We start from the raw sequence: 27,294 nt of genomic DNA, 5'->3' as shown, positions 1-27,294 counted from the left end.
GGAGGATCCCTGGCATCCGTCCCTTTCTCTGGTCGGCATTTTTTTTTTGCATTTTTGATATTCGGGCTCTGAACTGAGGGTGGATAGCTAATGCGGGATCTGAGGGCTCCCCCTTTAACATTGGGGGGGGGGGGGGTTGTGCAGACAGCTGTGTTGATGTCATGCTTGTTTGGGGAGTTCTGCTTGGTTGTTCAGCTATCAGTAAGCAATTTTTCACCAGCTGTAGTTTGTTTTGGGATTCCTACCTTTCTGGGTGCCTGACCTGGTAAATGGCAGACATAGACTGCTTCCAACTATGTGGGGGTGTCTATGTGCCATTGCTCCTCGTGCCTCTCTGAGGGGGGCCAGGGTCTGGCTCGTGGTCCCCGGTATGCCTAGAACTCCATTGATCGACTGTTGCCACAATTTAATATATACACATTAGCCCGATATAGTTCCAGAGAGCCTCCAGGTCTCGCCCAGTAAATGGGGGTTTCATTACATTCAACGCTTTTTTTTCTACAGCTTCATCCCTCTTGGATAACTTGAATTAATTAGAAATTTGTAACATTTGTACTGTATATGGAATTTGTTGTGAACCAGTTTTTTTTGGGTGTGCTCTGTGATGTGACAACAAGTAAATTGAACTGAAAAAATTAACTACACATGTTTACAATTATAATTAAGATTATAATTAACAGTAGTAATTTGTGTACTGGATGGTCTTGGTTAAGCAACAAAAATTAAGGGTCCTGAATCACTTTCATTCATGTGCATAACATACAGAAACGTCTAATTCTTATGAACAGTTGTTTACAAAATTTAACTGGGAAGATAAAGCTCCAACACAAATTTAATTTTTTTTTAACCCAAAAGAAAATTGAAAGAAAATAAAAATTCTAAATAAACAAAAAAATAAAAAATGCCAAGATTATAGCATCTTTAAGTAATTTTCTAAATATTGAATTTAACTACATAGTAGAATAATTTTTAAAGTAACATTCTGAAAGCAGATAATACATTAACCCTTTAACTGCGCCGCCTCCAAATATGACACACCCCCCCTCCCCCCCCGTGCGCAGGAAATAAATTCTCTTGAAAAAATGATTTGGTTTTTTAAAGTGTCAAAAACCCTTCCTTCAGTATGGGTATGTCAATTTTTTTTCAAAATTGTACTTTCTTTGGCTGCTATGGGGTCCGTAAATTGGCGTGTGACGTCGTCATTCCCCGTTTGCCCATGACGTATGCTCCCGGGGCCAGTAGGGCGCCCGGGGCGGGGTACGCGAGTTGCCGTGAATATAGTTTTGTTCATTTTTTGCGCACAGTTCCAAATACATTTTATTTGTTTTTGGGTGCTAATCCTATGTATAATGAACACGTACACTATATTATGGCAGTAAAACATCCGTACTGTCCGAGGACACTGTTACATGCATGACACTTGTGTACACATATGTTGCACATATTTACCATACATCATGCTAATTTATGTATATATACAATCTATTTACAGACTATACACTGTCACACACTATATACATTCACCATCAACACATTCAGAACACCGCGAGTGTGAGCCGTCACACCCAGCCAGCCCTCCCTCCTCCAACATTATATTCGCCAACATTGCTCCTACCATCATACAGTTATTCACACCAGTGTTTCATGCAGGCCTCCACCCCCAGGAAGCAGCCCGTGACAGCTGACTAACACCCAGGTACCTATTTTACTGCTAGGTAACAGGGGCATAGGGTGAAAGAAACTCTGCCCATTGTTTCTCGCCGGCGCCTGGGATCGAACCCAGGACCACAGGATCACAAGTCCAGCGTGCTGTCCGCTCGGCCGACCGGCTCCGACTTGTTTTATTATAGTTACTTAATTTTCTACTTCAATTTTAATCTGTGAAAATTACGTAGCATTTTACCTGTAATTTTTTAGTATAAGTATGTCCCTGCTGAAGCTTTTGCAGTTTGAGCTGGTGGAAGCAAGTTGTTAATGCAGGAATAGGTAGTGTAAGTGTTGCATAGCCAGAATAGTTTAGTATGATCTTCTTGTGCCTTGGAACTCAAAGATGATGCTCATAAGTTTTTTTCAATTCTTATGATGTCTACCAATTTGTAAATTGATAAAACTGTTGATATAGTAATTTTTATGCAGATTTTATTAAGTAGGAAAAGGTATGAGCATCTTCTTCATGCACCAGTTTTATTTATTTATTTTTGTTCTATCTTCTTAAGTACTGTACTGTATTCACTTATGTTTTTTTGTTCTGTATTTTGTTAATTGCCTTATGGCGTGTATGCACATCTATCCCCACCCACTAGACTATCCCAGCACGACCCGCACCCTGGACCGTGGCCACACAGGCAGACGTCCCACCTCTGTTATTGGTTACTCCTCAATCACCCGGGGGGATGGCAGGAAACCTTCACGTAGGTCTTTTTGTCTTTTTGTGGTTTGCATGTATTATATTGCTTTGGAAATTTATTCACCACTCAGGTTGGAAGAAGCAGGGAATTATATGCAATTATTTCTTAAAGTGTAAAACCAATTAAACCATCTTTGCTTCCTCCAATCTATACTTAATCTGTACTTTCAAATATTTCTAATGATTTTTTAGCTTAAATTTCAAGTTGAGAAAGTGAAATGTTTCAATATGTATGCTACAAATGGCACTGCCCCACACACCACAGTATATCGGTCCCAATGTGATGGCCTCAATTATGGTGAGGATTACCGTGTACATGAGGCGCGGCGGCCAAGCCTGGCCGTGGAAGGTGGTGTCCCTAGGCTGAGGCGAGGAACTGCCTCTTACAACAATGGTGGCTCAGCTGGAGGATACAGAAAGTACCGGTCAACTGGCAATCTGAGTGGTAAGCCCCACCTGAGAGGCAGGCATCACTCTGCCTTCTCAAGTTACTGGTGGTGGTGGTGGCTAATTTGAACAACTTTAGTGTAGATTTTACTTCATCAGCTTCTAAAATATTGGTGGTGGATGTAAATATTTTAATTATTCCTGCCATCATCCTCATACTAACAGGCTAAAATGTGAATAATTCCCAGCAGAGACTTGTGTGTAAGTTATAGACATAATAGCATGTGATAGTCTTGTTATTTGCATATGCCACTGTTTATTCTTTATAATCACTGCAAAAGAAAGTTGATTTAGAATTAATGTGTAAGCTGCATGTCTTGAGTAAATATTTGGTTATATTTGTTAAGGGAATTTCACAGATCTGAGAACATTGAGGCTCAAAATTATTGATTCGTAGATTGTCTTCATATTCAGTCCTCTCTTGGGCTGGACGGTAGAGCAACAGTCTCGCTTCATGCAGGTCGGCGTTCAATCCCCAACCGTCCAAGTGGTTGGGCACAATTCCTTCACCCCATCCCATCCCAAATCATCATCCTTATCCCTTCCAATTGCTATATAGTCGTAATGGCTTGGTGCTTTCCCCTGATAATTCCCAAACCTTCCTATAATATTCAGTTAGTGTTGACTAATGCCTACTTGTAACTCGTATTGCTTTTAACCACACTGATAAGGAACAAACATAGTTTGCTCAATGGGTTGAAGTGATTTAGAGATGTAAGTGCGGGTTCTAGTATAGGCTGGTTGTCTTCAACATGTGAATAATGTACTCGTTGTTTTCTGCACTGCCTTTTCTTCTTGTAAATATCATTCTGATCAGTTGTCCAGGAAAAAAATTTATATGTAAAAATATGTTTCCAAAGTCTTGGCAAAAAGTTATGTACAGTATTTGAAGTAGACAAACTGTTGAAACATTAATATTGAGCATAATGTTCTAATAAATATTGAATAGTAAAATTTTTTAGGATTTCTTTGAAAGGGGGTTTGATAGGACTAATACTGATCATTGTCAAACATCAACTCCTCCAGGTAATGAGTATGGAAAAAATGTAATAAGTTATAACATTAATTTTTTGTTTCTTTGCTGACAGGACTCCGTACAAGAAGTATGTTATATCATGTATAAAAATTCATTGTTTTGTAATGCAGTAGAATCTCAGTTATCAGGTTTTTCATTAGCATTTGTGTGTATATGGAAAACTATTTTATATATATATATATATATATATATATATATATATATATATATATATATATATATATATATATATACACATATATATATATATATATATGTGTATATATATATATATGTGTATATATATATATATATATATATATATATATATATATATATATATATATATATATATATATATATATACACATATATATATATATACACATATATATATATATATATATATATATATATATATATATATATATATATAAATATATATATATATATATATATATATATATATAAATATATATATATATATATATATATATATATATATATACATACATACATATATATACATACATATACACACACACACACACACACACACACACACACACACACACACACACCATGTTCATGACTTTTGTTAGGCCAAAGCTAGAATATGCAGCTGTTGTGTGGTGCCCATATCTTAAGAAGCACATCAACAAACTGGAAAAGGTGCAAAGACATGCTACTAAGTGCACACACACAAATTGAAAGAAAGACACATGAAACACACATGAAAGAAATTGTTCATGACTTTTGTTAGGCCAAAGCTAGAATATGCAGCTGTTGTGTGGTGCCCATATCTTAAGAAGCACATCAACAAACTGGAAAAGGTGCAAAGACATGCTACTAAGTGGCTCCCAGAACTGAAGGGCAAGAGCTACGAGGAGAGGTTAGAAGCATTAAATATGCCAAAACTAGAAGACAGAAGAAAGAGAGGTGATATGATCACTACGTACAAAATGGTAACAGGAATTGATAAAATCGACAGGGAAGACTTCCTGAGACCTGGAACTTCAAGAACAAGAGGTCATAGATTTAAACTAGCTAAACACAGATGCCGAAGAAATATAAGAAAATTCACCTTCGCAAATAGAGTGGTAGACGGTTGGAACAAGTTAAGTGAGAAGGTGGTGGAGGCCAAGACCGTCAGTAGTTTCAAAGCGTTATATGACAGAGAGTGCTGGGAAGACGGGACACCACGAGCGTAGCTCTCATCCTGTAACTACACTTAGGTAATTACACTTAGGTAATTACACACACACACACACACACACACACACACAGTGTGAGAGTGAGTTACGGCAGTGAGGAGAGAGGCAGAAAGAAATTTTGAAAAAGGGATTGCGGACAAATGTAAAACAGAACCAGGTCTATTCTATAAATTCATAAACAACAAATTGCAGGTAAAGGATAATATTCAGAGGTTGAAAATGGGAAATAGATTCACGGAAGATGAAAAGGAAATGTGTGAAACACTAAACGAAAAGTTCCAAAGTGTGTTTGTACAAAATGAAATCTTTAGGGAACCAGATACAATAAGAATTCCAGAGAACAACATAGAACACATAGAGGTGTCTAGAGACGAAGTGGAAAAAATGCTCAAGGAGCTCGGTAAGAACAAAGCAGCTGGCCCAGATGGCGTTTCACCATGGGTTCTGAGAGAATGTGCATCTGAGCTCAGCATTCCACTTCACCTGATCTTTCAGGCATCCCTGTGTACAGGAATCGTAGCAGACGGGTGGAAACAGGCTAACATAGTTCCAATCTACAAAAGTGGCAGCAGGGAAGACCCCCTCAATTATAGACCTGTATCATTGACAAGTGTAATAGTGAAAGTATTGGAAAAACTAATCAAAACTAAATGGGTAGAACACCTAGAGAGAAATGATATAATATCAGACAGACAGTATGGTTTTCGATCTGGAAGATCCTGTGTATCGAATTTACTCAGTTTCTATGATCGAGCCACAGAGATATTACAGGAAAGAGATGGTTGGGTTGACTGCATCTATCTGGACCTAAAAAAGGCTTTCGACAGAGTTCCACATAAGAGGTTGTTCTGGAAACTGGAAAATATTGGAGGGGTGACAGGTAAGCTTCTATCATGGATGAAAAATTTTCTGACTGATAGAAAAATGAGGGCAGTAATCAGAGGCAATGTATCAGAATGGAGAAATGTCACAAGTGGAGTACCACAGGGTTCAGTTCTTGCACCAGTGATGTTTATTGTGTACATAAATGATCTACCAGTTGGTATACAGAATTATATGAACATGTTTGCTGATGATGCTAAGATAATAGGAAGGATAAGAAATTTAGATGACTGTCATGCCCTTCAAGAAGACCTGGACAAAATAAGTATATGGAGCACCACTTGGCAAATGGAATTTAATGTTAATAAATGTCATGTTATGGAATGTGGAATAGGAGAACATAGACCCCACACAACCTATATATTATGTGAGAAATCTTTAAAGAATTCTGATAAAGAAAGAGATCTAGGAGTGGTTCTAGATAGAAAACTATCACCTGAGGACCACATAAAGAATATTGTGCAAGGAGCCTATGCTATGCTTTCTAACTTCAGAATTGCATTTAAATACATGGATGGCGATATACTAAAGAAATTGTTCATGACTTTTGTTAGGCCAAAGCTAGAATATGCAGCTGTTGTGTGGTGCCCATATCTTAAGAAGCACATCAACAAACTGGAAAAGGTGCAAAGACATGCTACTAAGTGGCTCCCAGAACTGAAGGGCAAGAGCTACGAGGAGAGGTTAGAAGCATTAAATATGCCAAAACTAGAAGACAGAAGAAAAAGAGGTGATATGATCACTACATACAAAATAGTTACAGGAATTGATAAAATCGACAGGGAAGACTTCCTGAGACCTGGAATTTCAAGAACAAGAGGTCATAGATTTAAACTAGCTAAACACAGATGCCGAAGAAATATAAGAAAATTCACCTTCGCAAATAGAGTGGTAGACGGTTGGAACAAGTTAAGTGAGAAGGTGGTGGAGGCCAAGACCGTCAGTAGTTTCAAAGCATTATATGACAAAGAGTGCTGGGAAGACGGGACACCACGAGCGTAGCTCTCATCCTGTAACTACACTTAGGTAATTACACTTAGGTAATTACACACACACACACCCCCGCCGCCCCCTCCCAGGTAGGGAGCTGATCGGTCGAGCGGACAGCACACTGGACTTGTGATCCTGTGGTCCCGGGTTCGATCCCGGGCACCAGCGAGAAACGATGGACAGAGTTTCTTTCACCCTATGCCCCTGTTACCTAGCAGTAAATAGGTACCCGGGTGTTAGTCAGCTGTCACGGGCTGCTTTCTGGGGGTGGAGGCCTGGTCAAGGACTGGGCTGCGGGGACACTAAAAAAGCCCCGAAATCAACTCAAGATAACCCCCCCCCCCAAAAAAAAAAATAGGGATAATTATAATTATAATGATTTAGATGATATATTTAGGGTATACTTTATATAAGTAAAAAAGCCTTAATCTGGTCCCTAATCATCAAAACAACATAAAGAAATAAGGAAAATAGAGTTTGAATTCTTTGAAAAAATCAGCCCAAAAAAAATGTCCCAAATTCTGAGAGTTGTAAGCAGTTTATTTGTTTACCAATTTAATTCTGGCTTCACATAGTTCGGGATGTAAAGGTTAAAACCAATTCAAATAATAAAGGAGGAAAAAACCTAAAAACCTAAAAAAAAAAAAAAAAAAAAAAATCCCCTAAAAGAATTTTTTGGGACATTGTTGAAAGTAACTGCTAATAACATTGGGCAATGTATTTATATGATATATAACAAAATAGGGCATAATAACATAATTACTCATTATTATTTGTTGTATTATGTATTACGCTCCGATGCTATAAAGGCACCAGCTGTATATCCACTTTGTGGCCACTTCTTACTACTATTCTTCTTCTTTGTGCCTCGGACAGGTGCTTGCATCTCTTTATTATTGCATTATCCATCAGTTCCAGTTAATAGGAGCTGTTCTCTTTATCAACAAAACGTTCTTTGTTAAATATTCGTCTAAAATCAATTTCTGAAAATATTTTAATGAAAGTTTTACGAAGCTGAAGCCAATAAGTTGGAGATTTGTTTAATATTAAATAATTTTTACATAATTTGAATATTTTTTGAATTATACCCCCTTCAGTGTCACATATCATATGACGTTTTGTGCAGTTTAAGGGTTAAACATTCTAAAGCTAGAAGGAAGAATGAAAAGGTGATATAATCACGACACACAAAATAGTAACAGAAATTAACACATTTGACAAGGGGGATTTTTTTAAACCTGCAACTTCAAGAACAAGAGGCCATAAGTTTAAGATGTGGAAACAAAGGTGTCTAAAAAATGCACACTAAGATCTATTTTGTGAGTTGTAGATGGAACAATTTAAGCAAGAAGATGGTAGATACCAAAACTATCAGTAGTTTCAGAGTATTTTATGACATAATAGGGAAGATTGGACATCACGAGCATAGTTCTCATCCTATAATTGCACACTTATCAATCATTTGTAGGAACTCAAGAAAATTCAATATTTATGTATCCACTCAATTTAAGAACTTCTAATTTACTAGTCTAATGGTTTTAACAGCTGAATTTGAGATCAGTAACTGGAGGCCTAGTTACAGTCATTGACCTGATGACTCTGATGTCACAATAATATGGCTGAAGATATGATGAACAAACCACACACATCAGAAAGTGAAGAAACGATGTCATTTAGGTCCGTCCTGGACCCTGCTTGTTAATTGTCCAGGATGGACCCAAACATCATAGTTTCTTCACTTTCTGATGTGTAGTTTGGTCATCATTAACGTGGTACCCTCCGAAATATAATTTAATAAGCTACTGACATTTTAACACCTCCGGGTTTACCAGAGCCCTGGATATAACGAGAAAGGTATAACCCAATATAGGCTCCTTAATTTTATTGGCTACTGTGTATTTCATTGAGATTTGGGGAATATACACTTGGTATTTAGATCATAATAAACTGGGGCGCTAGAGTTGTATATAATAGGATACAATTGCTTGCAGAAATGCTGTAAATGTTTGTTAGTAGCAACAGTAATGAATTTCTAACCACCTAGTTTTTAATATTTGTTTAAATCGCCCTCCGTGGCAGGTTTGCAGGACAAACGTGCCAGAGCGCTGCGGGTTCGAACCATTAAAAAATATTAGAAATGTATTGATTAAAGATATAAAAGTATTTGTTAAGGAAGAACCAATAACATCAACAATTGTGGGCATTCACTCAAACCAGTGGATGGAGAATGAGTTTTATTGCAGGATAAAATTAGTATGGGTTGCATTTTTTGTTGATTTAGAGAATGAGATTCAGTTTCAGTCAATGATCATTGTAGATACATGGATAAAACATGTAAATTTGAGGAGAAAAGTGGCATCACTATAGCGAGACAGACATGCTTTTTTTCCAGATTCTGGCAGTCTCAAGAGCCAGCTGGCATCAGCAGAATGACCAAATTTGAAAAATAATGAAGAATAATAGATTTGGAAAGGTATAGAAGCAAATCAGAAGAAGGGAAGCGATTAAAAATAGTTTTGGAAAGGTTTAGGTCAAATCTAGATTTGAAAAAGTATGGATTTCCAATTGGGAATTATTTTATAAATTAGATGGAGATTACAAAATGTGTAGAATCCATAGAGAAAGTTGGTAGGAAAATATATTATGGGAGGTAATCAGAACGGAACCTACAATGCATACAAAAGGGTCTAAAACACATTAGATGGGGAAAGCTGCAGAAGATGATCATAGATAATTATAGTAGTGGCAGGCCTCACACTCAAAGATACTTTTTGGAACTACAGAAGAATCAGTAGGAATGGTTAGAGAAATAAGTACCTATGAGTGACCCTGGACAGGGTAAAACATTTAGCAGAGTTATCCAAGAATGCCAGAAATACAAAATAATGAAATGAAACTGGTCAATAAGAAAGGTCTGCTCAAAGACTGACACAATAAAGAGTAAAATCAGTAGAAGTAGTAAAGCTATTCAATGACTATAGGAGGGAGGTTTTTTCCTAATGTGATAGGGCTTATTGAAACTGAAAAGTGAAACACAAAAGCCAACCAACGTTCTATATACGTGAGTAGTAAATATGCAGAATCATTAATGAGCAGTTTTAAAGTGTATTTGTACAAAATGAGGTTTTCACAGCACCAAATTCTGCAGATTTTAGGGCATAACCTAAAGCACTAAAATGTATCTAGTGACAATGTAAGAAAGTTTCTCAAGGATTTAGGCAAAAACAGAGCTGTCAGGCTGTATTTTTAAGAAAGTACGAAGCAGATCACATAAACTTAAGGTATTTTGAGATACATTTCCACATACAACCAGGAGTCGACTCTATACTGCATTGTTAGTTACACAATAATGTACAGTAGACTTGATATGCTGGTGAATTGAATGTGTGATTATGTAGGAAAGCTACAAGGTATGCTTTGGCCACAGCACCTGTGTTAGTATAGTGGAGGAATGCATCTTAGTGTGTCACTTTAGGAATTACAGTAATTGACATTTGCTTAAAGTAAGTTTTCATGTTTCAAGTGTTGATCAGTTATAATTTAATTTTTCTTATAACAATGTAGTGTATTAAAGGATAATTGAGGTACTATATCATGCTATTATTTTGCCTGTAGATGTTTCTGAGCATTGCAGAGTAATGCATACGACTTGTACTTGATGTGCATCTCCTAAGGTCTATTGACATAGCTATAAAGAATAAAAATATTGTTAGTGTTATTGAACAGCAAAATAGTTTTCAGTGAAGTATTGCACTATATTCTTTAGTCAAGAATTTTGAACCGATTTTACTAGTTCACTAAATTCTTGCAATAACCCATTATATATTGGTAACAACTGTGTTTTTTTTTTTAACAGTTAAAAGCACACTACTTATTTCCACAAAACAATGGCTTGGATGTACCAACTACTCTCTTCTATCTATTAATGTAACTGTGTATATTAGCATGCAGTTCTGAGCAAAGGGCCAACTGTGTCTAGAGAAAACACCAATATAAGGTTCCTCTGCTACTACAATGAGGTGCATGTATTCACCTAGTTGTGCTTACAGGGGTTGAGCTCTGCTCTTTTGGCCCGCCTCTTAACTGTCAATCAACTGTTACTAACTACTAGATAAAAAAAAAATTGTGTGTGTGTGATTAACTTATTGTTAATCACACTTTTCCAAAACTAGAAGACAGAAGAAAAAGAGGTGATATGATCACTACATACAAAATAGTAACAGGAATTGATAAAATCGATAGGGAAGATTTCCTGAGACCTGGAACTTTAAGAACAAGAGGTCATAGATTTAAACTAGCTAAACACAGATGCCGAAGAAATATAAGAAAATTCACTTTCGCAAACAGAGTAGTAGATGGTTGGAACAAGTTAGGTGAGGTGGTGGTGGAAGCCAAGACCGTCAGTAGTTTCAAAGCGTTATATGACAAAGAGTGCTGGGAAGATGGGACACCACGAGCGTAGCTCTCATCCTGTAACTACACTTGGGTAATTACTGTATTAGGGGGCCTGGTAGCCTGATGGATAGTGCACAGGACTCCTAATTCTATGGCGCGGGTTCGATTCCCGCACCAGGCAGAAACAAATGGGCAAAGTTTCTTTCACCCTGAATGCCCCTGTTACCTAGCAGTAAATAGGTACCTGGGAGTTAGTCAGCTGTCACGGGCTGCTTCCTGGGGTGTGTGTGTGTGGTATGGAGGAAAAAAAGTTAGTAAACAGTTGATTGACAGTTGAGAGGCGGGCCGAAAGAGCAAAGCTCAACCCCTGCAAACACAACTAGGTGAATACTGAAATAACCAATAACAAATTGAATGTACTGTATGTGCCTCACCAGTACTCACTCACATCTGAATGTTCATCAGTAAGTTCTTCTCATACACAATTCTTTCAGTTCGTATTTCTACTATTTCTCCTCGTGTTGTTCCTTCTTTGTCCCCGTGGAGAGTCCCCCTTCGGCAGTTTTGTACATCCTTAACCCGCATCACTAAAGCTTTTACCCTCCTATGGTTCTAAAACGCCTTTTCCTTGAGCACTTTTCTTCTCACTCCCGTTCCGTTTCCATCTTCACCGATGGGTCTAAGTCTGCGGACGGTGTAGGCTACTGTTGTTTTTCCTAATTGCACTTATTAGTGTCGCTTACCTCCGGAGACTAGCATCTTCACAGCAGAACTTTATGCTATTCTCTATGCTCTCCATCTCCTGTTTTATCATTGTCAATCTTCCTTTGTAGTTGTTGTTGTCTCTCGTAGTGCCCTCATGGCTCTTGGGTCCTTTACTCCGGTTCATCCAGTGGTTGTCGAGATCCAGCATTGGCTGTTTCTTATTCACAGTAAATTTAAGTCGGTTGAGTTTTGTTGGGTTCCCAGCCATATTGGTGTCAATTTAAATGAGCGTGCGGATGCTGCCGCCAGGGAAGCTGTCCACTCTTGTCCCGTCTTTCATAAAGGTATTCCTTATTCCCATTTTTACCCGGTTATCCATTCCTCCGTCCTTACCCGTTGGCAGGTTTGTTGGTCTTCTGTTACTGGAAACAAACTGCATACTCTTAAGAGTTGTGTTTCCTCGTGGCCGGCCTCCTACCACCATAACCGGCGATGGGAAACGGCTCTGGCGAGGTTCTGTATTGGCCATACTCGCTTAATTCATGGTCACTTGATGGAGTGCTGCCCTGCTCCTTATTGTCTAAATTGCATTGTCCCTCTTACTGTTGTGCATATCCTTGTTGAATGTCCTGACTTCCGAGACGAGCGTATGTCTTTTTTTCCGACCGTCCCCCGCGGTCGCTTGTCCCTCGATAGTATTCTTGGTGACTCGGATACTTTTTATATCTTTCACCTTGTGCGTTTCTGTTCTTGTATTGGCATCCTTGGTGATATTTAGCGCCCTCTGATTATCCCACACATTTGATGGTGCTACATAGCCTTCCCAGTTTGGTGCCTTCTTTTGATAATTACATACTTCTCATACACAATTCTTTGTTTGGCACAAGTATTCCTCTGTGTTTTTATTTCCTTCCAGATTCATTTCACAGTTTATTAGAACAGTTGACATAATGGGAGGAAATTCTCTCATCCACAAAATAATAAGAGTGAGGTAACTGGAGGGTTTTGTAATTCCAATACTTCTCCTAGATAAGGTAGCAAAATTATAGAGGAATCAAATAACATAGCTGTTGGAGAGTGTTAACTGCTAAATAACTTAGAAAAAGTAGAATAGTTTTCACCAGTCATACACATAAATGGAAATACTGTACAGGTATAATAAAGGTAAATAAATAGTATGATGTCCCACTAATAAATTATTTCACGTAGAATAAATAATGGTAATATAGCAAAATATAGATAACAGGTGACTAGACTGGCCATCCACTTATATTGGCACATTATAATGTATGTTCGTGAACACAATGTACCAGAGTTCACGAACATACACTATCATGTGACAATATAAGTGGATGGCCAGTCTAGTCACCTGTTATCTATATTTTGCTATATTGATTACTATTATTTATTCTACATGAAATAATTTATTAGTAGGACATCATACTATTTATTTACCTTTACTATATCTGTATAGTATTTCCATTTATGTGTATGATTGGTGAAAACTGTTCTACCTTTTCTAAGTTATTTAGCAGTCAACACTCTCCAACAGCTGTAATGTAATATATTGTAATGCAACAATTTAAAGTGATGTCACTCTTCACTGGGCTTGACCTTGTTAGGTGTCAGTTACCAGTTGGGAAATCATAAGTACCTGTACAGTTCTTTCATTTTATTCATCATTGTTGTGTTAATGTTAATGAGAGAGGAGAGAGGAGTTAGGGATGCGGAAGTTCCCATTAAAATATTACCGGTAATGTGTACCGATTGTCTGATTGGACCAAGAAACAAAAGTATCAGCGCACAAAACATTAACAAGTAAAGAGCTCTACTGTAAAGAGCTCACCTCTACTACGAGGTGGGGCCTCGTAGCCTGGTGGTGGGGCCTCGTAGCCTGATGGATAGCGCGCAGGACTCGTAATTCTGTGGTGCGGGTTCGATTCCCGCACGAGGCAGAAACAAATGGACAAAGTTTCTTTCACCCTGAATGCCCCTGTTACCTAGCAGTAAATAGGTACCTGGGAGTTAGTCAGCTGTCACGGGCTGCTTCCTGGGGGTGGAGGCCTGGTTGAAGACCGGGCCGCGGGGACACTAAAGCCCCGAAATCATCTCAAGATAACCTCAAGATAACTATCATTATAAGACGATATTTTTGAAAACACAATATAAACCTAAAATGCACCTACACAGCATTTAGGTGGGCACCTGATTACCACCATGTACCAGGGCGCCTGACAGCTGAGTGGACAGCGCGTCAGATTCGTAGTGCTGAGGTTCCGGGTTCGAGTCCCGGTGAAGGCGGAGACAAATGGACAAAATGTTTTTCACCCTGATGCACCTGTTCACCTAACAGTAAATAGGTACATGGGAGTTAGACAGCTGCTACAAGCTGCTTCCTGAGGATGTGTAACAAAAAGGAGGCCTGTTAAAGGACTGGTCCACTGGGATGCTAAGCTCCAAAATCATCTCTTAAGATAACTCAAGATAACATGTAACATAATGGTTAAATCATGTCAGACATGTATAGACATTATTACATCACACACAAATGTTACTAAATATATAAATAGGCAAACATATATAAATTGTACACTTAGCATGAGTGTAAACTCTTTAAAGCTACAATATTGCACAATATTAAGCTCTGAAGGAATAAAAATTAAGTAAAAATTACTAAAAATGTAATGGGGTAAAACTTATATCAGACGATAGAACACTTGCAGACCTGGCAGTGTCATTTTGGAAAAGGTGGTTGTTGCTCCTGTGGATAATTACTTGCAATGTAGAGGTGCTGGTTGTCTGTGGTGTGGTGATGCTGGTTCTCTGTTGCGTTGGGTATAGCTGGTTCTCCGTTGTTGGGTAGTGTTGGTTCTCCGTTGAAGAGTAGTTTTGGTTCTCTGTTGCGTTGGTTAGTGCTGGTGCTCTGTTGCGTTGTGTAGTGCTGGTGCTCTGTTGCGTTGTGTAGTGCTGGTGCTCTGTTGCGTTGGGTAGTGCTGGTGCTCTGTTGTGTTGGGTAGTGCTGGTGCTCTGTTGTTGTGTAGTGCTGGTGCTCTGTTGCGTTGGGTAGTACTGGTTCTCTGTTGTGTGATGGTGTTTGTTCTCTGTTGTGTCATGCTGCTGATTCTCTTTTGTATGGTGATATTGGTTCTTTGTTGTGGGCGATGATGGTTCTCTGTTGTGATAAAGTTGGTAAATTTAAATAATAAATTTCTAAATTCTGAAATGAGTGAAATTGAAAACTATTGACCTACCGCATAATTAAGTTGACTATAAAGCCTTATATCTCGATTCAAGGTTCAAAATTTTTTACTGTACTTTTCAGAAGCAATTGTGTGTGTTACTTTTGAAGGTATCGGTGCTTTTACATTAGTGGCAGTTAACAATAGATTTGATTTTTTTATGAGCAATGTGTGTGTAATGAAACATGTTTTATGTAAGAAATGCTGGTGTCAGTGTCAGTGTTCTACAGTGTTGTCTACATCATCAGTTTAGTTTGGGAGAATATATACACAAATTTTCTATAGATTAAAATAGTATGGCATGAAAAATTATTTTGATTTACTGTACTTAAATCTAACCCCACACTACTATATTATGGTGCTGATTCTCCTTGGTTGTGTTAAAAAAAAGTTATTGATAATATATAATATTTCAGAATTATCTATAGTATTGCAGTAAACTTATTTATATAAAGTGACATCAAATCTAATAATGATACTTTTACATTTTAATGTTTTATTTGTATATTCTTGTATGTTTCATTAAGAAAATGAAGGAAGCGCAGATGTTAATTGTTCGGATGAACTTAACAGGTCAGAGTGAGCACGACAGCTTAGTGTACCACATGAGTGAAGACAGCGGCCTGGGTCGTGCTACTCCACCTCGCCGTGCCCCTTCCCCGGGAATGGCACGTCACCTCCCTTCACCATCTGGTCCTGGCTCTTTACCTCCTGGTCTCTTCTCTAAAAGACGACAGGGAGGATTTGATGATGCGGCTAGCGATATCTCATCCACTGCTAGTTCCACAATGGACTATTTTGGTAAGATTTGTGGGGGTCTTGTAACACCTAGTGTTGCTATACAGTACGGTAAAAGTCATTGTGAGGGGTTGGAGGGTCATTCAATCTTTTATGCCTTATTTAAATGATTTTCCTTTAATGCTTTTCCAATAAGATTTAATATAAAAATCAATATACTATATAAATAACATCTATACTGTACTTCCAAAATAAATACAATTTATATAAGATATGAATAAAAACTAAAATTGGTTCTCAAATACAGTATATAAATTTATTGAATAAAAAATAAATCATTACTTGGAGAGGTAAGAATATTCACGTAAGCAACCTCTTGCCCGAGTCACGTCATACCTCAGATCCTTGGTAAACTCTCGTCACAGTAACCTGATGCTGGATTATTGACCTATTCTTCTTAAAATTCCAGAACATAGTGTTACATGTACAGTAAATTATAGACATTAACAGAGAAAAGAAACCAAGCAAATTACTCTGCAAATCATCCACCCAGTAGTTATTCAAATCACCCTAGTTACAGCTGAGCAACAAATGGCAGTACCACCAGCTGCTGTTGGCCCCCATGTCAACGCTCCTTGGTCCAGAGCTTGATGTTAAATAGTTTGGACTGCTGCTCAAGTCGCCAGCCTTGTAGGTCCTAACTGTTTCTAGATAAGTGTTGGCCTTCCTTTGACCCGGTCCAGTGGGGGTCTATTTGCTTGTTTAAAGTTTCTAGATTTAGTGTTTACTTCATGTGCATATGTTTACAAGCCTCACTTTGTGTAGACTTTGATAACTGTTCACAGTGAACTATATGTGCTTTGGGCTGCCCTTTCCTAAGCAGTCTTGTAGCAATGCCCCTGTCCTGACAGGATAACCTTTCTGTAGAGTTCAGGAGTTCATCTCAGAGAGGCGGGTCTACTGTGTAAGTTAAGTTAGGCTCAGGGTAGTGTTAGGGTTATTGACTCCTCTGTGAGGCTCTAAGGTTGGAGGCATAAGGGGTTCGCATGCTTGTATATATGGAATGCCGAGTCTATCCTAAAGGTTGCTTTTGGTGTCAGTTCTTCCAGCAAGCATTCCTAGTGCCTGGGTGTCCTGCTTGGTCTTTATCTTCAGGCTCTGGAAAGTCCAGTAGGTCTTTAGTGTGGCTCATTATGCATCAACCCATTGAGCCCACATTTGCTACTTATGAGTTGAGGGATGCCACCTCTGCTACCTGTAGAGTGAGTATTATCCCCTATCCTTAGGCCTGTGATGTTTGGGTTCACTTGACCTTTTTTCAGTAAAGCTTTTATCTTTTGGTTTCGTTTATTTTCTTCTGTAGTGACAAGACGTTGCAGGCAGTGGCCGCTTTTGGTTTGTTTGCCAATTTTGTTTTTTGTGGCTTGGTGCTCGAGTGTTTATCCTGAAGTTGACCCTTTTTGTATTTTGGGGTTTGCGATTGGAATGACTGGTGTTTCTACAGGTGCTATGTTCACTGCTCTTTTTTTCTTCGTGTTAGTCGGGCTTAGTCTGACAAAATCCTTTTAACTTGCCTTCTCTTCCCTATTGCCCCAGGCTCTAGGTCACCTATGGGTTTTGGTGTCCATGCTGCATTAGGCTGTGAGGTGTAGCTCAGCACTCTCCGGGAATCGCCCCTTTCCCTTCAATACTGGAGATAGTTGTTAACTATCCCTTTTCATTGTAGGTACCAAGGCTGGGGAAGTAGCCTGAGGTGGGTCCCTAGGTGTTCTTCAATCTTTCCTGTTCTCTGGTTTCCTCTGTGGAGGAGAGAGGAATTAAACTCGGATGAGGGATATTCTCTATCCTCCATTGACATTTGAACTTAATTCCTTGGCTGCTGCTCCCTGGGTTCGCTTCGGTGTGCCACTAGTTTGCAGCCAATGAGTCACAATAACGTGGCTGAAACTATGAAGATTATACCACACACCAGAAGATGAGAAGACAACGTTTCGGTCCATCCTGGACCATTATCAAGTTGATTGTGATGGGAATGAGGGAGACACGAGCATTAAGTAAGGCAAGAGAGAGGTGGAGAGAAGGAGACTTTTTATGATAAGGCAAGAGTAAGACAGATGGGATGGGGTAATATTGGGGTGTAAAAAAGGGGGGGTAATAATGGGATAAAAATGGAAATGTAAGACTAAGAGAAATAAAAAAAAATAAAAAATGGGGGTGTAGGCTTATGTTAGGCCATGTATGTTAGAAAGGATAGAGCATTTAAGTATGTATTGTGAAAGGGAAGAATCAGCAGCAACAAAGCCAGGACTAAGGTTCTTGTTGAGTATGTTGTGTATCGGAGCCGACTCGACAAGACGACATCTGTGAAAGAGTAAAGGCAGGAAAGATTATTTTAGAAGAAGAATAGGATGATTAGAATCTTTAACATGACTGAAGAGAGCATTGTTTGTGTCCTGCAGATTTAACATTTCTTTTGTGTTCCTTAAGTCTGTCATTTAGTGTATGGCCAATTCCCCCAAAATATTGGAGAGGACAAGACGAACAGGAAATAGAGTAGACAGCAGCATTAGAAGCAGGAGCAGCAGTGTGAACCAGATTAGTACAAAAAGTGTTAGTTTGGGGAAAGGAGAGCTTTATGTCAAGAGGACAAAGGGTATTAGTGAGATTTTTAAGTTTAGATATGAAAGTAAGGCATAGTGGTACTAGTGTGAAATTGGTTTGGGATGAAATAAATTTTGTTTAGCTTGAGAATAGGCACAGTTGATAAAATGTAAGGGGTAACCAAGGCATGAGAGAGAAGATTTGTAAATAAAGGAAATTTCATAATCAAGAAACTGGAGGGTTACTGATGAGTAGAGTGCAGAGGAAGAGAGAGACGAGAACACTTTCCTTAACAGGAGGAGGATGGTAGGAAAAAGAAGTGAATGTACATACATGCATGGGTTTGCAGTAGACAGAAAAAGGTAACCCGGACACAGTGTTGTGAACATGAACGTCAAGAAAAGGAAGGAGGGAATTAGATTCCCATTCAACTTTGAAATGGATAGGAGGAGTCAGATTGTTAAGAGAGGAGAGGAAAGGCTGGACAAGACTAAGGTAATGAGGCCATAAAGCAAAAATATCAACATAGTGAAGCCAGAGAGAGGGACGAGTATCAATAGTGGAAAGAAAAATGGTTTTGAAATTTTCCATGTAGAGATTGGCAAGAACAGGGGAGAAAAGGGAACTCATAGCGACACTGAAAGTTTGTAAGAAATATTTACTGTTGGAAAAGAAGGAGTTAGTCAACAGTCTAATGAGATCAAGGAAATGTCAGTATGAAGCGGGAGATGAAGAAGACCCTCAGTTGCCTTATGACTAAGGAAAGAGAGAATGTCATCAAGGGGAACATTAGTAAACAGAGTCGACATCAAGACTAAACATTTTTTAGGAGGGGTGTAGGCGCAGTCTATCTATGACTGCACCTACTGAGAGTCATGAGATTCTACTACTATTGAGAGATTCTGAGAGTACCTTGTCCCGTCAACAGAGCCCCTTGAGGAAATGATAGGATGAAGAAGAACACTAGATTAATCTATGCAATATCCTATTCCCCATCATTTTTGACACTGCTTGCCTCTACTCTTACCACCACTCCTCCACACTACACAACAAACTTCGTCTGATTTCCAACAGTGCTTGGGCTAAATACTCTCTCTCTGACTGTGTTACCAACCTTTCTTCTTCACCTCTCTCTAAGCACCAGCAAGAACTTCTCGGACTTGGCATTCTTTTGCTACTTCCTCTGGCCCTCGCTGTGGCTTGACCTCATTAGGTCCTTTGATAAGTTTGCCAATTCTAACTCTAGTACTCTTTTGAACCTATCTGCCTTCAGGGAGGCCCTTATTCCCATTCTTGACAGTTTTTCTAAAAATCACCACCTTCCTCATCATTTCCATTTTGCCCTTGCCTCCCTGAAAGCTAACAACACTCTTCTAATCCTTCCTTCCAACAAAAGCAATTCGGGGGTTGTCCTTGACCGTGTGGACTACCTCCAGAAAGCTGATGTCTTGCTCTCTGGCCTCCCACACATGCTACTCTGACATCTAACCCTTTGGATCGCCTTAAAACGTCCTTCAACCATAAACTAAGACAGCTCTCTAGTCTTTATCCTCCTGACTTCAATCTAATAAAACATTTCCGTAATATCTGCCCTTCTCTTTCTTATTTTGATGGTCTACCTAAGACTCATAAACCTGGTGTTCCTCTTTGTCCTATCATTTCTTCAAGAGGCTCTGTTGGCTATCCTCTGGCCTCCTGGCTTGTTAAAACTCGAACTCCTTATTTCTATGCTAAGTCCCAATTTTCTTCTTCTCCTTGGTTAATTAGCTTCAGAGAGCCTCTGTTTGGCCCCTCCAGGAAACCAGCATTAAATGTAATGAAATGCCTCTTTCTGGTTGGGCCTCAGTGGCTCCTTGGTCTCTCCTCCCAATCAGGTGCATCAATTTGTTGTCCTTGGCTTCAGACTGAGCAGTGTTGACATGGGGAGCTGGCAGCTTCCAGTGGTGCTGCCACCTGTTGGTGGTGAGCTGTAACTAGGGAGAGTTCGAACTGGCTACTGGGTGGATCGTTTGTGGAGTAGTTTGCTACTCTTTCTTTAATCAGGTTAATCATAACAATCCCCTGCTCCCTGTGCCTCTGAGGAAGCAAGGTCTGCCTTTAATCTCCAGTAGGCCATTAAGGATTTGTAGGGCCGATTTGATTTGTGTGTAGAGCTATCACATTGTGGCTAGCTTCAGGGATCCACTGAGGCCCAACTAGAAAAGGTGTTTCATTATTCATTGTGTTTTTTTTTTTTTTACAGGTCCTAAATTATTCAAGCAACCAACTGCAAAGTCCAATAGAACAATCATTCTTAATGCAGTTGAATATTGTGTCTTCCCGGGGATGGTGAATCAGACAGCTAAACACAGAGTTCTAGAAGAAATTGCACGTTCCGAGTCGAAGCACTTCCTTGTCTTATTCCGAGATTCTGGTTGCCAGTTCCGAGCCATTTATTCATTTAATCCAGAGACTGAAGAGGTCTTCAAGCTGTATGGTACAGGCCCTAAACAAGTTAATGATAGAATGTTTGACAAATTCTTTAAGTAAGTGAGCTTATTATTCTTATCCTCTTAATGATGTTTGATGTCATTATAAATGTTAAGTTCTATATACCATATTTGTTTTATGAAATTTTATGGAAAAAAAAAAAAAAGTGCGACATACAAAATATATTTTGAACATCAATTTACATACTGTATTTTCAAAAACTTAATAATGTTGTTTATTCTTTCTTCACAGATACAACTCTGGAGGAAAATGTTTCTCTCAAATCCATACTAAGCACTTGACTGTGACTATTGATGCGTTTACCATCCATAATTCTCTCTGGCAGGGCAAGCGTGTCAACCTTCCCTCCAAAAAGGACATGACACTTGTAATTTAAGTTTCCTGAAAAATCAGATTCTCGTTTACTAAACCCACATACAGTATATTTTGGTACTCATACATGCACTGTGAGAATATGCCTTGTGTGGCTCTGCTGCTCCAATTGGGCTCTCAGCAAAATATTTGAGTGTTTTTATACAGAGTTTTAATTCAGAGTGTAGATAATGGTATGCTGCTATTAAGGAAAATCCTCGTGTGTGGGCTTGCATAGTTTCGAGACGCTGAAATTTTTTTGTTTTGTACTGAGGAATTCCTCTCAACGGGTGAATTTTTTAGGATAAATATGCCATTTTTTGTGTGAGACAGCAAGCCTTTTCCTCAACATTTGCTCACACAATTATTTCCCCCCAATACTAGCCTTAAAGCATTTAAAGGTTTTGGTTGTGGCTTCGTTGGTCAGTATAACCAATTAGTCAGGTTGTTTACAAAACAGAATTTGTTAGTGGTGGCTCTTGGTCACATACAGGGCTTGGTGGTAATTCTACGGCAGCCATCTCCTGTATGCTGGGAGCAGTTTATAAAAGAAACTGGAAATGGGGGAAATAGAGAGTAGAGAGTTTTATCAAGAATGGGAACAAAAAAGAAAGTAATTTAGGCCAAATTATTTTCAGTGTGGTTAAAAGCTTGCCATCAGCTTGCACTGTGACATGACCATAAGGTTTACTTGATATCCTGCCATTAGCAGCCTTCATTTATAATTGTGTATTATTAATAATTATTGGCAAGTGCCCCATTTCAAGCCAAATAAATATGTTCATAAAAATTAAGACTTGGGAAATTGTGTATTGGGATGTGATTTTTCTGGGTTTTCACAGATGTTAGGGTTGATTTTAGTCACTGGTCATTCCTGTGTCTTGTGTTAATCTGGAGAGACAATTCTTGCTGATGATGGAGGGGGGATTCTGGGTTCTGTCTTTTACTCCCTCTATGAATTCTCCCGATCACATCCCTTTGGATGGGATAGTACATTTTAGGATCTTAATTTAAATTTGCCATTACCCATAAGGGGTGCCATAATGTTAGAATTGAAGATAAATGTGAAGATTGTTACTTAATTAAAAAAAAATTTGCAACTGTTGGAAAGCAAACGTCATGAAGTTGAAGATGTGAGATCAGCAGGGCACGTAATTTGTTTGCAGTGTTAACTAATGCAATTCCATATAACATTCGCTTCTCGTACTAAATCTGTGATTCTTGTGATCGTTAGGTAAGACTTGCATCAGGCATATGTAAGTAGCATCTCCATGTATTTTTAGAACGTATGTAGCTTTCAGGAAAAGAAAGAAAAACTAAAAAATACCTGGTTGAAGCTAGCCTTGCTTGCATAATCCTGACGATACAATTAATTCCAACTTGTCTAGATATAAAGTATAGTGTTGAACTTGTATATATTAGAATGTGATAGGGAAAATGATGTTGGATTGTGGAAACATTCCTGGTTTTCCCAAATACTCACAAAGAGACTGTATATGTGAACAAAAAGATTTCCATAAGTTTGAAGAGTTTCCATAGCTTTTGTACTAAGGAATGTTTATTTTCTTTCTTTATTTTTTTCTTGTGTATGTGTGTGTGCATGCATGCGTGCGTATGTGTGTGTTACTTGTCTTGTAACCAACAGTTAAATATGTAGCTTACATGACATCTTTATTTCTTCATTGATATCATCTCATATGTTAATAATTTGTTACATTTTAAATCCATTAGATCTCCAGCTAAAGAAATTGGTCATATTTACATTATACAAATTTGTATTGTTAATGTGTACTGGAGAGAGGGTGCTCATACATTCAATTATGTATATTAACTAATGATGTATATGGTATGAAGATTAACACAACAATAAATCTAACAGCAATCTCTTGAGTGAGTGATAGCTTGTTGTCACATTAATGGCATACAATAACTATTGTAATCAAATATATCCTGTGCATATTTACACATTTACATGTATGCAAGAACGAGGGAGTGAATGTGCAAAAGAGAACATTCTTTGCAATGTTGATTCTGCTGCTATTGTTAACTAGTGTGGTTGACATTAAAATGTGAAGCTGGTTTACAGCGAGAGTTGACTGTGTATGCTATAAATGTTGCAACAATCTAGAGCACACTACAGAGTAATTGTCTGTAATTGTTTGCCTTAATGTTCAGAGAGATCCATGTCATAGGAATACCTGACCAGGTCAAACTTGTACCATAATGTGATCACATTAGGTAGCTGGACTAACGGGAAATACTTCACATAGAAAAGTAAGTTTGGATGTATATGAGGTTTCTTCGGCTTTGTTAGTTGATGTTTAGTTATTCTACTTGAGCAGGAAAACTTGTAACACCTTGAGGTATGGCTCATTACATCTCATAATTCTTGTTAAAGTAGATGAGTTTGTTATGATTGAAGTAAAAATGTCCAGCTATTTATTTTTTGTAATTATTTACAAAGTACTACTTATATTGACTTTTGTACCTGGATGAAAAATGTTACTGGAGCAAGCTTTAGACATATTGTCTACTAAGGGTAGATGATACTGGGTCTCCATGAATGTCGAGGTTGACAAGGTATTCCTTGCTGACTCTACTTGCTTTGGTTTAGTGTGACCATGTGTACATATTGTTTTATATTTATTCCCAACATCTCAAAATGGGGTGGGCTTATAGAAAACTCCCATGTCTGCTTGTTATTAATGATAACAATAAATTCAGTCTTTTTTTCAGAATTAAAGTTTTCTTTATCCTAATAATTAAATCCTGCATTTGTTGCTTTAATATATATCTAGTATATTTTACTCAGTCTGTTTTCTCTAACACTTTCGCGTGTTCGTGCCGCTCGAGAGCGGCACCAATTTTTCTCGAGTCCGCGTAATGGACTCGCTCACGAGTCACAAGAAAAAATATTTCTATATACATATATATAGATTCTTTATACATATATATTATATATATATAATATTTCTATATATTTCTATTTCTATAGACTTTCGATACTTTTATAGATCACCAGTTCCACTTACTGGAAGGGTGGCCCTTGTAGAATAGTTAGGTGTTTGGGACAGGGAGCATGGAAAAGTGGGTCTATATACCAGTGTGAGCAAACCTTCATGGCAGAATCCTCCACAGTTAAAAAATCAGAAGCTCCATTGGAATTTGGGTACCCTGCCCTTCATCAGCATGCACTCTGCCTGTGATGGTATGGCACTTGTGTATTTTGTTGTCCTGTATTCAAGGTCTTGTAGTTTTCAGTATTGAAAATTATTTGCCAGTCTTTGATCATTTGTGGCATTCATGTAGATCGTTCTGTAAGGCCTCAAGTTTTTCTTTTTTTCCTACATTATCAGAATTGTTTGTCATGTACAAATTTGATATGGATCATTGCTTGACTGAGGCAATACTTACACACACACATTGGGTTTTTTTTTTTTTTTCTTTACAAAAATAGGATTGCCCTAAAATAGAACCTGTAATATTCCACTCAACATTTTTCCAAATTCTGTTCCATTTAGGACACTCCTTTGCTTTCCTAAATTAATTAAATATAATAATAATTTGTTCTTTATTGCTCAGTTTATTTATATTTTTTACATTTTTGTGTAATACTTTAATTATATAATCAATAGGCCAACTGTTCTATTCACAATAAAGGTATGTACTGTACATAACTTTTACTTTTAATTTTGTTTATTAGGGTTATGTATTTGTATTAACTTTTTCATTAATGTTCCATAACATTTGTTATTAGTTCTAATAAAGGCTATCCATTTTATACATTACCCTCACATTGCAAGGCAGGAAACCCACCCCTGCTGAGAAAATGGCCAACAGCAGAGAAAGGCATGTGGTGGGCCATGAAGCCAGCACTGCATCTTCAACACAGTAACAAAGACAAGCTAGCTGAAAAAAGCATACATTGGCAGGTGTGAAATCTGGCCATGAAGAGAGGAAAGCATTTTTTCCCCCCATGTAGAAAAAGGCTTCCTGCACAAGCCCTAAGCCTCTGGTCTGCCTTAGTGTTACTCATTTTTGTCTGTCTTTGGCAGTGGCTGAATATTCATGACTCATATGTTGGCTTCAGTAACATTATTTCCAATGTATTTGGCAGCAACTTCTGGGCTGTTAAATCTTGCTTGAAATCATATTTGGTTTATACCTACATTGTTTTAAATAATGTTCCAGTAGGCTGCTTGATGATGAACCAACCAGCTGAGATGTCGGCTGTCTACTTGGGTAGGAAAAGAGCAAAACTTGCAGAAAGAAAACACATGATCACAGACGTGAAACCTATCTATGCAGGGAAGGCCAACCAGCTGTGTGGTTAGGGTGGGAGGTTCCTATAGCATCATTGGCCTTCCTTCATGTAGGGTAAAAAAAAAAAAAAAAAAATGGTGGAAAATCCCACATGGCCCGACCAGGTTATGTGCAAATGTAATGCTGAGAAAGGTCAGCTGGGTGAGAGGCTACAGTCATGGTCAGTGGCCTCTTGTACAAGAAAAGAAAGCAAAATGCACAGGGTCAGGCAGGAAACTCTGCATGTGGGTAAACTGTGAGTAATTGTGACAAGTAATCAAAGATTACCAATAATGATTATAGAAATTAAGAGTAAACAGATATAGAGAGGCATGATAAAACTTTAACTAGCATTTGTAACATGAATACCACCAAAGGCCCCCAGCATCAGAAGGAATGCGTATATTCTTAAAGGACAGGTGAGTTTTATGGCCAGTAACCTTTGGGAGCTCATTAGACTTTTCTGAAGGATTGACTTGAACAAGTCTGTTAAAATAATCCCAGTGCATGAGCAATCAAGCAACGACAGAATAATACCTAGAGGAAAACTTTGTATGTGGTTGCAGTTTGCGAGGTAGAGCACTGTCAGGCCATGGGCATCACCTTAGACTTGCACACCTTGTTAGTAACCTACACAGTACATTTCAGAACAACTAAAAAAAAAAAAAAATGGACTTGACTAGGTTCACATGTCCAGGTAGGAACATGGTGTTTATGTATATACTTGTATGTATACTTCTGGAGGGGCTGAATGGGTGGCTCCCCTGTAGCAACTGCACTGAGGTAGCTCCACGCCTATAAATCACATAACTCTGTCAAGACCTTAATAGCCTACCAGAGCCCAAAACCTGATTCCCTCCCTCTCCTCACAAAAGTGTAAAGAGCAGAGATTTGCTGACCACCCTCACTGAAGAAACAAATCCCCAGAAAGGAAGCGAAGCAAAACCATGGCAAGGTTCACAACGTAAATAAACCATGCAATAAATGACTGCAAATGATGCACCCAGTAGCTAGGTCATACACCCCCTAGTAACAGCTGACCACCACCAGGTGGTAACTGTAGGAGCTACTAGCTCCCCATGTCAACAATCATCAGACCACCATCTGACATCAGATGTGTCAAACAACTCCACGAATCACCAGCTCTTTGGGTTCCAGATTTTCTAGGTAAGTGTTGGCCTATTTTTGGATGCTGTCCTGTGGGGCTCCATTTGCTTGTGTATTGTTTCAATATTTAGTTTTTGTGTCGTGTGTGTGTCTTTACAAGCCTCATGTATTCTGTGGACTTTGGAAACTGTTCACCTCAAGCTGCATGTGCCTAGGGCAGCCCATCCTCCAAACAAAGACCCAAAAGTGATTCCATGCACCCGCCAAACCTCTTGTTCATGGATGAAAAACGGTTTACACACACACGACTTGCAACTGATATCATTCAAACACTTCCAGAACAAATGCTTCACTGGCGAATTTTGTTCGAAGCACAGCGATGTATATGCTTCACCCACGTACTACAAATAA

At 38.5% G+C, this 27,294-nt stretch overlaps 1 protein-coding gene across 1 annotated transcript in view; it reads left to right on the top strand.

Annotated features, from left to right (window-relative positions):
• Window positions 1–24,217, top strand: part of Patronin (calmodulin-regulated spectrin-associated protein patronin) — a 195,599-nt gene extending 171,382 nt beyond the window's left edge. Inside the window, exons 24-28 of the mRNA XM_069329901.1 lie at window positions 2,304–2,411; window positions 2,673–2,852; window positions 15,868–16,095; window positions 20,876–21,158; window positions 21,355–24,217. Of these exons, the coding sequence (XP_069186002.1) occupies window positions 2,304–2,411; window positions 2,673–2,852; window positions 15,868–16,095; window positions 20,876–21,158; window positions 21,355–21,499 (944 nt within the window). The 3' untranslated portion in view covers window positions 21,500–24,217. The remainder of the gene's footprint in view (window positions 1–2,303; window positions 2,412–2,672; window positions 2,853–15,867; window positions 16,096–20,875; window positions 21,159–21,354) is intronic.
• The last annotated feature ends 3,077 nt before the right edge of the window (window positions 24,218–27,294 follow it).

This window comes from Procambarus clarkii, chromosome 23 (genome assembly GCF_040958095.1).
Source record: "Procambarus clarkii isolate CNS0578487 chromosome 23, FALCON_Pclarkii_2.0, whole genome shotgun sequence".
Classification (NCBI taxonomy): Eukaryota; Metazoa; Arthropoda; class Malacostraca; order Decapoda; family Cambaridae; genus Procambarus; species Procambarus clarkii.
The sequence above is the reverse complement of the archived record's forward strand: the minus strand, read 5'-3'. Positions and strand labels throughout refer to the sequence as shown.